The following is a 12,660-nucleotide window of genomic DNA, read 5'->3' as shown; positions in this document are numbered from 1 at the left end:
GGGCTCCCTTTTAAGGAGAGATGTTGCTGATAATCCCAAGAAGTGTTAAGTGTGCCAAAAAGGCTGTTACAACCAGCTAGCTATTAGCAGAGGAAGCTGGAGCGAAGGAGGTAGGCTTCCCAGCTGCCTGCCTCCAGCCTCTGCTCCCTCCACTTTCTTGCCTTCTTTTCTCTGTTGGTGGACTGTTTTTTAGGCAGATGCTCTTTGCCATACTCACAGCACAGGGGTGCTAGGGACATACATGTGGCACCATCTCTAGTTTCTAGGGACTTAGAAACTAGTGGGGAGAACAAGTGAGCAAATAAAAGATGTGACGTGTCACGGTATCTATGTGTGAGGCTCCAGGGGTGCTAAAAGGGGAGCTGTTGTCTGGGAGCGGCCCCCATGCTCCCTGGGTCTACTCTGAAATCATCAGAGATTCTCACTGAAGAAGCCCCAGCCTCTAGTGTTGACTCATGCGTGTCTGAGTTGTATACCTTGAAATACCAGGGAAAACAAGAAAAGTTTTTTCATAAAAGTGTTGATTAGACAGTACATTTACAACATAGACAACGCAAGAGGAAGCACAAGCCCAGGTTCCCCACACAGAACTGCCTCCCTCACCCACTTGGAGAAGTCAGGCGAACTTCCAGTTCCCATGGGGTCAAAAGCCTCGCCCTTCGCTGAGGATGGATTTCAGGAGCACGCAGGGCAGGAAGAGCAGCACACTCCACGTGCACCGTGTGCTTGGTCCACTCGAGTGGGAGGCGAGAAAGTCTTTCTTCTGGAAAGAAAATCCCAAGAGTGTCTGAGACAGGCTTCCTTTAAGGGAGTGATGCTGAGATATGTGCATGTGATTTGGGAAAGCTCTGTGGGCAGGATCCCCACTGGCCTGGTGGGCTCTGCAGCAGGACACAGAAGGAAGCCCACTGGGGGCAGCGCAGCTCAGCTCAGGGAAGACGAGTGTCCCTTTAGCTCCTGCATTCCTAGTTCCTTTCCCTGGGCTGGAAACGGAGAGGTTTTTGTGTAACAGGGAGAACTTTAGGAGAATCTGTTACCTGTTTTTAAGGCTCACAAAGAAACAGTCCTTCTTACCCTTCCCATTTAGCACAGGAGCTAACCAAGATCATCATTTACAGATCCACACCAAATCATTTAGCAATCTGGGCAAGGAAATCTGATTTAAGATATAATAACATAAAATGGCTTGCATCCATCTGTTGTAAAGGAGGTCCAACTTTCCCCCAATTAGTCCTAACACTACTTCTTTGACTAGGGGCCACTCATTAAAGAATGGGACGCACCCATCCCTACAGCTACAGCAGATGTGCCGCAGAGGAAGTTACAAGGCACTGCTGGGAGCACTGGGGGCTGTGCCCGCCTGGACTGCTCACCTAGCTGCTAAGGCAATATGGTGCCACCACTAGTGGGGGGTGGGGTCACACTCTGAGCCCCAGGGTTCCCAGGGTCTGGCCTTTCTTTATGGCTAGAACCCCACCCCAGAGATACTGAGTGAGAATCTGTGGGGTAGAGAGATCCTCCAAGGGTCTTGACTAAAGTCCTCCATGATGAGTGGTGACCATGTGAAAGAGACAAGACCCACAGGCATGTCCACAGGCAGGGGCATTGATTTCACCAAACATTCTCACAAGCAAATCTGTGGGCTGGATGTGGGACTGGCTGGGCAGGGAAGCATGCTGATGAGGAAGTGTAATAAGGAAGAACAAATCTGACTCCTTATTGGATCTGTTCTATTGCCTGTGCTTAGTCATGCTGGCTCTGTACCTTTTGTAGAAGAATGTTGCCTATAGCCTGAAACATACAGGATGGCCTATTCTCAGGGCTCTGACCTTTCAGAGTCTATTCATATATAGAAAGTTGCAAAACAGAGAATAACGTTTGTTTTACTGGAGGCTTACAGGAATGCTGTGACTTGACCTACATGGACAGCTGTGTGAAGAAAGGATTCTGACCTCAGAAGTTTGCATCAACTAATCATAGCCTCCCCCCCTCCCCCTTTGTTGAAACTCTTCAAGGAGATCAGTGCTTTTTGGGGCACAAACCACCTGTCTCCTTGCATGGCCCTGCAATAAACCTGATGTTTTAGTATTGTTTGGCCTCACTGTGCCTTAGGCACATGAACTTGCATTTGGTAGCAGAAGGGGACAACCTACAGGAACCTCTTCCCTAGGGCAGCTTGGCAGAGGCCAGCCTACTCTTCCCCTGACAAACCTGCCAAGCTCCTCCTTCTAGATTCCTCCAGAAGGCTCCTTCTTAATGTGGGAGCCTTTGGTGACCATGAACTTGCAGAAACTAATGAGTAATGATGAAAATAAAACACTGCAGCGGGGACCTGCCCTACATCTGTCCCTAGGTGACTATGGTGGGCATGTCCAGGACGCCACATGCAGCACAGGGCCAAGGTCAGGCCCACTCCAGACCTGGACACCCTTCCCCACCTCACCCCATATGGGAGAGGGTTGTTTCAGGGTACTCACAGCCCACAAAACCCTAGCACATGGAACCCTAGTACGTGGGCCCCTAGCACGTGGGCCCAGAGGAAGCTCCAGAAAAGCTGATAATACAATAGGTGCTTCCAGTGAGAGGAGTAGCTACAGATGAAGAAGGGGTCATCCTATACTGAGCTTCTTTGTTGATTTTCCCCTAGTATAAAGAAACAGGTTGCCCACAGAGAGAAGGATTAGGGCAGGCCCTGTTGGCAGTCTTGCGAACATAAATTGGTACAGCCACTAGGGAAAGTATGGATGTTCCTTGAGAATTACCATATATGATCCTGCAATCCCACACCTGGACATATGTCCAGAGAAAACTCTAATTCAAAAGGACACATGTACCCCTATGTTCATGGCAGCATTATTTACAATTGCCAAAGTACGGAAGCAACCTAAGTGTCCACCAATAGATGAATGGATAAAGATGTCACACACACACACACACACACACACACACACACATACACTCAATAGAATACTACTCAGCCATAAAAAGAATGAAATTTTGCCACTGTAGCAACACAGATGAACTTAGAGTGTATTATTCTTAGTGAAATAAGTCAGATAAAGACAAATACTAGGAGTTCCCGTCATGGCGCAGTGGTTAACGAATCCGACTAGGAACCATGAGGTTGCGGGTTCGGTCCCTGCCCTCGCTCAGTGCGTTAACGATCCGGCGTTGCCGTGAGCTGTGGTGTAGGTTGCAGACGCGGCTCGGATCCCGCGTTGCTGTGGCTCTGGCGTAGGCCGGTGGCTACAGCTCCGATTCAACCCCTAGCCTGGGAACCTCCATATGCCATGGGAGTGGCCCAAGAAATAGCAACAACAACAACAACAACAAAAAGACAAATACTATATGGTATCACTTAAATGTAGAATCTAAAAAATACAACAAACTATTGAATAATACAAAAAAGAAGCAGACTCACAGATAAAGAAAACAAACTAGTGGTTACCAGAGAGGAGTGGGTAGCAGGGAAGGAGAATATAGGGGTAGGGAAAGTAAAGTTATTATGGGATTATGAGAAATCATGTGTATGAAACTTTTGAAAATTGTAAAGCACTATAGAATTTAAAGAATCTTTCATTCAACTCTTAAAATGACATTTAGGACAAATCTACTAAGTGGATCAGAGAAAAATTCAACTAAAAATGTTATTTTGCCAATAAAAGTTCTAATTCATAATAAAATTTTAATTAAAAAAACACACCAAAAAATTTTCTTTATTTTATACTGATAATTATAGGAAGAGTTCAGAATAGTAAACTGGTTAAGAATCAGACCCCGAACCCTTGTGCACTTTTGGTGAGAGTAAATCTGTGCAGCCACTATGGAAATGTTCCTCAAAAAATAAGAACTACCATATGATCCAACAGTTCTATTTCTGGGTACTTATCCAAAGGAAATAAAAACACTAAATTTATTTATTTATTTATTTATTTTTGTTCTGTCCCCCTCTTGGATCTCTCACTCTGGAAGAAGCCAGTTGCCATATGCTATTTTTTTTTTTTTCTGTCTTTTCTAGGGCCATGCCCGCAGCATATGGAGGTTCCCAGGCTAGGGGTCTAATCAGAGCTGTAGCCATCGGCCTACACCAGAGCCACAGCAACGTGGGATCTGAGCTGTGTCTACGACCTACACCAAAGCTCACAGCAACACCGGATCCCTAACCCACTGAGCAAAGCCAGGGATTGAACCCGCAACCTCATGGTTCCCAGTCGGATTCGTTTACCACTGAGCCACAATGGGAACTTCAAAACACTAACTTTAGAAGATTTTGCACCTCCATATTCATTGCACATTATTTACAGTAGCCATGGAACAAAAGATATGGATGCACCTTGGTTTCCAACGATGGATGAATAAAGAAAATGTGAAAATGTGAAATAAAAAAATGTTATATATACAGATATAGATATGTAACAGAATATTATTCAGCCACAAAAAAGGAAACTGCCACTTGCAGCAATACAGATGGACCTTGAAGGCATTATGCTAACCAACATAAATCAATCAAAAAAGACAAATAACATTTGATTTCACTTTTTTGTAGAATTTTTTAAAATAAAGAAGGAAAGGAAGAAAGGAAGGAAAGAAGAAACAAAGAAACTGAACTCATAGATACAGAGAACAGACTGGTGATTGCCAAAGTTGGGGCAGGGAGCAAAATGGGTGAAGGAGTTCAAAAGGTACAAACCTCCAGTAATGAAATAAATAAGTAATGGGGATATAATGTACAGCATGGTGACTACAGCTGACAATACTGTATGTGTAAGTATAGCAAAGTTAAGAAAGTAGCTCTTAAAAGTTCTTATCCCAAGGAACGAAAATTATTACTATGTGTTATGATCAATGTTAAATAGATCTGCTGTGGTTATCATTTCTCAATATATACAAATATCAAATCACTGTATTGTATACCTGAAACTAGTATAATGTTATATAGCAACTGTATCTCAATTTTTTAAAAGTGTCTGACATAGTTTAACAGGGATGTGCTTATGTACTCTGCAAATGGTAGTTTTATTTACAGATTAATGTTAACTATATATTAATCAGAATTATGTCAATGTTTATCTCAATAAGCAACAATGTTAATTTACAATATTTTTAAATAATTTAAATGTTACTATAAAATATTATACTGTTTATAAATTAACAACTAACCTCTAATGATTATCTCTTAAGGAAAAAGTAAAAGAAGAGCTGTAGGAGTTAACCACTCTAAACCTGTTTCCTCAAATATAAAAAGTATAATACCTATTTCATAGGCTTGTTATGAGAATTGAATGGGATTAAGTATATAAAGTGCCTGAAATATACTACGAGCTAAAAAAAAAAAGTTATCATCATGATCACTGTCATTCTCACATCATCATAACCATCCATCAGCATACTGAAGCAGAATCAATGGGTCAAAGAGTATAAAGTGTAATTGCCCTTTCTGTGCCTGACAAATTAATCTGAAAGACGAGGGCACTATTTTGTTCAACTTTTTTTTTTTTTTTTTTTTTTTTAATGTCTGCACCCATGGCATATGGAAGTTCCCAGGCCAGGGACTGAACCTAAGCTGCATCTGGAACTATCTGATCTCACTGAGCAGGGCAGCTGCAGGTGGATTCTTAACCTACTGTGCTACAGTGGGAACTCTTATTTTGTTCAATTTTGATAAGCAGACAGCCACGTTTTCAGAGTCATTGTCATTGTCCTTGGCAGACAGCAGTTCCAGTCTTGGATATTTCCAAGGATGTGGGCAAATATCCTGGAACCCAGTTCCTGCTCTGTTGCTTCTGAACCCAAGCTGGCCTCACTTAGAAGACTGGAAATGATCACAGCTAGCCCCTTCCCCACATCACTGCTGGGAGCACCAATGACAGATGGGAAATGACTTCACCTGTAGGCACGCAGGCACTACCTGCAATTTGGTGCCTACTCTGTAATCTGTGTCCTCCTTTCTCTGGGCAATTGAAGGAGCAGCTAGTGAATCAGGGGCACAGGCCTAGCACATGGAAAGCCCAGTAGGAGAGGGAGGGAGGGACAGGATTTGTACTATAACCACACTCCCCCCTACAGACACTGCTGGCTCTGTGCAGAGCTGGCTGAGAAAGGAGAGCAGGAAGTGGGGTTGAAAGGCTGCACCTTCACTAAGAGTATCACTAGACTTCTAATTCTATCCCGGCCTGCAGATGCCAGAGAGAGGGGCAGGAAAGTGGGTTTAAAGCTGAGCATGAAGTATGTTTCTCCACTAGTGGCCCAACCCAGGTAACCCCACCAAAAGGATGAGTGCAGGAAGGATGCTTGAAGGGCTCCACCCTCAAGAGTGCTGCCTCCCTACTGCGGTCCTGACCGTGGACAAGGAGGTATGAAGTGGATATGAAGGGATTTGTCCAGGGTTGACTGCAGTGCAAGGAGGAACAGGAGAAAGGGGCTTCACACTGGAGCCTACCCAGGGCTAACAAAGAGGGCTGAGCTGTGGCTGCATTAACTGAGCCCCTTACTGCTACCCCAGCCAGAGCTTACTGAAAAGGGGAGAGGGCTAGGGAAATGCTGTGCCTCTTCACCTCTGTCCCTGAACCCTACACGAGGTGACGTCTCAGCAGCTGAAACATCTGTTTTCTGACCTAGGAAACTCACCTTCCTTTTAGTTTTACAAGTTAAGACATTTGCGATGAGTGGGGAACTGCTCAGAATCTGCACAAATGAGTTTTACACTGAGTGTTCCTCACACCCTGCCGTATTTTATTTAGTGGCAAGACCCAGCTGTGGTTACAAGGCCCTTGCTTCCCTGGGAGCATTCATGGGTTGGCCACCCAGGCCTGTTCTCGTCTGCATTTAGCATGAGAAGATGGTGTTGCCTAGCATGGATAAATCCCTAGAGATTTAGCGGGGTAACCTGTCTGCCCCGCGTGGCTCTGCATACCAGCTTGTGTGCTCCCCAAATTCTGCTCTCTGTAAAGGGCACTTAAGCACAGTTTGGCAATCACGTTTAAACCCAGCAATCGGGATATGGGAAATTTAGGAATACATTTAAAAATGACAACAATGATAATACACTATGCGATTCTCAACGAATGTAACTTTCCCGAGTGAGGCATCAACCCAGAAGGCTCATTCCTATGTCGTCTGGAACAGGTAGATCTCCATGGATTGATAAGTATAAAAGGAGCAAATGCATACGTGTGTGGGCTGTGAGCACAGAACGCGGGTCCTCTTACCGCAGCGGCCGGTGGTCTGGCGCGGGAGGCAGTGCAGGGTCGCAAAGACGCACCTGCAGAGGCGGCAACCGCGGAAGGTCCAAGCTCCGTGCATCACCGCGCCGCATTCGCTGAGAAGGTCCAGACCGGGCATTAGCGCTTCCCGTGCGCGCTCGCGCGACCCTGGCCCTGACCCGCGTGGTCCCGCCCTCTCCCGCGCCCCGCCCAGCTCTCTATTCTCACCCCAGGCCCTTCCCCGCAATCCCCCGCCCCGCCCCTATCCTGCTCGACCCCGCGCTTACCTGTGCCTCAGGTCGTGCTCGCAGTAGCGGCCGGTGAAGTGGGCGGGGCACACGCAGAAGCTGCCCAGCACGCAGGTGCCGCCGTTCTTGCAGCAGCGCGGCCTCGGGGGCGCACCTGTGGGGTAGCCTGGGCTTCAGCGCCACGCGCGGCCCTCTGCTTTTGTCAAGCCCGGGAAGGGCCGAGTGAGATCGCCCCGGGAAGGTAATAAAATTGGTTCCCTGCTAAGCGTGTTTGTTCAGGTAAACCGGGCTTGCTAATTTAAGGATTAAAAACAAACTACCCTGGATGCAGGCGGGTCGGGAAGGAGCCTGAGCCCTAAGACAGACGGGGAAACACTGCCCCCCTGTAAGTAGGGTTTTCTTTCTTCCTTTCACATGTTAAAGATAAGTCTGTGACTTCCCACGATAGTGATTAAAGACAAGCCCGGGGCAGGGACCACCCACGGGTGCGAAAATTGCCCCCCCCTTTTTTAAACTCCACCACCTCCCGGGTAACTACCCCCCACCCCAAGAAGGACCCCTGGGAACATGGGGTCTGGAGCCTGACAGTCTGCAATAAGCCTAGCAAAGTTCCGCTGTTATCTTGGGTTGGGATAGTTGCTTTAAATACTTTTAAATCACAGTTCTCTGGACCTGCGGACAAATAGCCATTTAAAAGCAAATTCAGGAGTTCCCATAGTGGCTCAGTGGTTTACGAACCCAACTAAGATCCATGAGGATGCGGGTTCGATCCCAGGCTTTACTCAGTGGGTTAAGGATCTGGCGTTGAGATGAGCTGTGGTGTAGATCACAGACAGGGCTCGGATCCCTCATTGGCTGTGGCTGTGGTGTAGGCTGGTGGCTATAGCTAGATTTGACACCTAGCCGGGGAACCTCCATAGGACGTGGGTGCAGCCCTAAAAAGACCTAAAAAAAAAAAAATTAATTAAAAAAAAATAAAAGCAAATGCAACATTTTACCAAAGAAATATTAAAACTTTTTTCAGAGTAAAAGAATACCTCACTAGGAAATATTTTTTTACCTCATAGTGTATCGTCATTTGAAGATGAAAGAGTGTAACCTACTGGATTTCTTGTTTTATCCTTAAATTATCCTAGGTTTTTTTCAGATCCTAAACTCGGAGTCTACTGACCAAGATGACCTTTGTGGGCAGCAGTGAGACTTACGCTCTTGGAAGGCCCAGGAGTAGGGGAATGAACCCTGAGGCCTCCAGCCTTGTGTTCTGTCATGCTCCTCCCTAAAATTATTCAAGGTCCAGTTGAGTGTTTTCTGCTGGAGCTGAGCTGTAGCATTGTTGATTTCTTCTCTACTATCTTTATATTTCTCTCTTTGATAGCCTTAAAAAAAATTGAACATATGAGGCTGGTAGTGATTGGAAACAATACAATAAAAACTAGAAACTATGAACAAAATGTTACTTACTGTTTCCTAGGTCGATGATCTGTAATGCCAAACTGATCATAAACAGAAGTCTAGAATATTTAAAGAAAATTATTGACGTTTAAAATATAAATATAAGCAGAAATTTATATATGTATAAAATGCAATGTTTGTATGCAAATATATAAGTATATAAATGTCTACTATATATTTAATGTATAATAGATATTATGCAGTCATTTTGTTACTTGCAGATTTAGATTAACATTGTCATTCCTTAGAAGGATTTTGAGGCAGAGAGTGTACATGTCCCTTTAAGAGAAGCAACATCATGCCTACATTGCAATTTATTCTAGGCTCTTAAACACCCCTCCAGCCTCTAAGATCTGGATGATCTCTGTCCTTACCTAACAGGGTGGCTCTGGGTCATTTTCCCACTGACACGTCTGGAAAAAAGTTTCCTTCTTTCATGGATACATTGAAGATCAGTTCCAAGGAAGATGAGTCTGAATAGTTTTTGTATTTGCAGGTGACTTTACGGCAGGTCCTGGAAGAACTGCATCGGGATACAAGATGGAAAAGTACTGAAGACAAAAGTACTTCTTACCCTCTATCCAAACTGGATAGCCTCTATCCAGCTATCTCAGCAGCAGTGAGAAACAGCAATGAAGTCTCTGGGTCCTGCCGTGTGGCTCTCTTAGGCAAGGGCCTGCTGTGACAGGCAGGGCCCAATACAGAACCTCAGGGACCACGCCCTCAAAGAGACAAGGCTGGGGTGGGGGCGGGGGCAGAGGCAGAGGTGGAGACACAGGCTGATTCTCTCCCCAGTGGTGTTTACAGAGCTGATAGCTGCAGGAGTGGTCAACCCCTAATGTAAAGCATTGGTGACCAAGGCAACAAGCCTTTCCTTCCCTGAAAAAAAAAAAAAATTAAAACTGTAACATGAAAAAAAAAGTTTTCATAGGAGAATGGATATTTTCTTTTGCACATTCCTTGTACTGGGAGATGGTGAGGGACCCAGCTAGAGAAGGGAGCTGTTGTGTAGGACAAAATCAGCAGGCTTGGATCCCAAAAATCTTGGGTGTGGAGCATGAATATAAAGGGAGACATTTCAACACCTGCTTTCTGAGGACATATCAGTATTTTCACAAACTGAGCCTTTTCTCTGCACTCAGCATAGTGGTAAATATGTCACATTCATTACTCATTTAATCCAGCACCCCTTGGGAGAGGCAGTATGATTAACCCCCATGTAAAAGGTGAGGCAAGCTTATTAAGTTCAAAACTTTTGGCATTTTGATCTTTGAAAAATATGAAATGCACAGATATTGTAAGAAGGCTGCAAGGTGCTTGGTATCTGAAGACCGTTGAGCACAGGGGCAACTGCTAGTGTCTGAGGTGGAGCCTGCTCTGAATCCAAGAGGGAAGTGGTTGGAGGTCCTCTTCTGGAGCTTGCCAAGTTTCCAATTTTCTAATTGCCAAAATGGGGACCAGGGCCCTTTTTATCACACTACAGAGGACACCTTGCAATACTGGGACAAATTTTTTGTGATTTTAGTATAAAAACTTCTAAGAATAACATGCTTCCTCCGAACATGAAATAGTCTAAATCTTTAAATGGGAGGTCAATTAAAGAGGCTGTTAAATGAAATAGTAGGGAATCGGTGAGCCTGGCCGCCATGAGGCTTCCCAAGAGCTGGGTCTGTGAGCTTCCAGGACTGGGATCTGCGGGCCTGAGGGGGCCATGTGGGAGGTTGCTTCCTGCCTTCACAAAACATCTATAATGGGAGTCATGACAAATAGACTTTCAGACTTAATGGTTATTATTTGTTAATTGTGCACTTTAGTTATATATAAAAGTAAGTATATTTGTGACTTTAAATCAATAGAAACTTTTGTGAGCAACATGGATTGTGCATGGAAAACCTCAGATAAGCTAAAGGATTATATTTCTTGGAATAAAATGTTTTAAAACTATTCAGTTAATAGGATGATAGTGAATCCAAACCTTTCTGATAATATTAAGGTTTTATAAGTAGTTTCTAAAACCTAATTTTCCCCTATAGTTTCTTTCATTAAATTTTGTATTTTTATTTTTTTGCATTTTTAAGTATATGCAAAAGCTATGCATATATGATCCGATAAACTGGGGTTCAACAATTAAGAACCAATCTTTGCCAATCTTATTTCATTTATTTTCCCCTACTTTTTTTCCTTGGGATTTTAAGAGAAATCTCAGACATCATGATATTTCTTATGTCAAAGTTTTAAAAATATGCATTTTATAAATGGAAACTGTAGAAAAAAGGAAATATCTAGCCAGCAAAACAGGATTTGAGGCTATTTGCTTAAGATCTGAAGTTAGCTCTGAGGAGGGAAAGGGCTGAATGCAAGGGGTGATAAAACATTCTGACACTTGCTCTCATTTACTTAAAGGTCTTGTAAAGAGTTGCATTTCACTACAAGGAGCCCAAGTTTGCTTAGTTAACAAAGCCCTGCTGGAAGGGGTTGCATGGGAGCAGCTGGAGGCCCAGTGGTGGGCAGGGAGGCCCCCCTGGTCTAGGGAAGGCCCTCTTTCTTGTTATCAGTTGTAAACAGATAAGACTGGAGCCGGCCCACCCATCAGACTTCTGACTCCTTTGGGGCTGACATAAAGTGTGTGGGAATTGGGACACCTTGTCTCGAGACTGGAGGCCACCCCATCTCTGTGTCTTCAGTACATCAAACAGTCACTGAGGAAAACGTCCTACAACCAGTTAGGTGTGAAGGAATTCTCTGGGAGTGACTTTCAAGCTCTTCAAAGGTACTTGGGCCACACCTCAGGCCCTCTACACAGAATCCCTAGGGCAGGGCAGAGCTAGCCTCAGGACTGTTAAACCTACCAAGCATGTCCACGTCCCACTTGGCAGTGTGCTCCCGAGGCTGGGAATGCTCCCCTCCTGTCTTCGCATCCCCATCTCTTAGCACCATGCCCCGTACAGGGCATCACACAACAGTCAATGTGCTGTCACACTTATAACACCCCTTTTCAGTGAAGAAATTGTGATTTAAGAAGCTAAGAAACCGTCTTGGAGATGTATGACTAACGAACAGCTGTGCAGGGACTTGAACCCAGGCTCACTCAAGTTGCTTTAAAATCTGCGTCTAATGGAGACTAGGTATACTATACACACAGTTACACAGATTGCTTTGTATGACATAGATACTGATTTCTCCATTTTGTAGATGAGAAAAATGAGGTTTCAAGAGTCAAGGACTTGGAGTTCCCATTGTGGTTTAGTGGGTTGAGAACCCGACATAGTGTCTGTGGGGATGTGGGTTCTATCCCTGGCCTTGCTCAGTGTGTTAAGGATCCAGTGTTGCGGCAGCTGCACCGTAGCTACAGCTCAGATTCAATCCCTAGCCTAGGAACTTCCATATGCCACACATGAGGCCTTAAAAAGAAAAAAAAAAAAAAGTCAAGGACTTGCACAGGGACTTACAAGAAGTGACCAGCAGTCAGAGCCAGCTACTGCCCTCAGCTCTTCCCAGGTGTGGCCACCACCCAAACCCTGGGAGGACTTCCATGGGACACAGGGGAAGAGGGTGGATGGAGAGACACTGTCCCCTGCTGCAGTGAGGTAGGGACCTAGAGGGCAGAAAGCATATACTGAGAGATTATAGAAAAGGTGGGATGGGTGCTGACTGCTGGAGGGAAGGAGCCCTCAGGGGAATGACAGCAGGAACAAGGGTGGAAGGGCAAGAGGAGAGGATGTGGGTGGAGACAGTTGATGCAGGTCAGATGATGGGAA

General features: G+C 45.0%; 1 protein-coding gene across 1 annotated transcript; it reads right to left on the bottom strand.

Annotated features, from left to right (window-relative positions):
* Positions 1–523: 523 nt before the first annotated feature.
* CFC1B (cripto, FRL-1, cryptic family 1B) lies at positions 524–11,839 on the bottom strand. The gene is made up of 5 exons (XM_047770241.1): positions 11,752–11,839; positions 8,656–8,826; positions 7,490–7,616; positions 7,209–7,318; positions 524–763 (listed from the first exon to the last, which is right to left on the bottom strand). Exons 1-5 carry the CDS (start codon positions 11,837–11,839, stop codon positions 600–602), a joined length of 660 nt encoding a protein of 219 aa, XP_047626197.1. The 3' UTR covers positions 524–599.
* Between the last annotated feature and the right edge of the window lie 821 nt (positions 11,840–12,660).

Source organism: Phacochoerus africanus, chromosome 3 (genome assembly GCF_016906955.1).
Source record: "Phacochoerus africanus isolate WHEZ1 chromosome 3, ROS_Pafr_v1, whole genome shotgun sequence".
NCBI lineage: Eukaryota > Metazoa > Chordata > Mammalia > Artiodactyla > Suidae > Phacochoerus > Phacochoerus africanus.
This window is presented reverse-complemented; position numbering and strand designations above follow the sequence as displayed.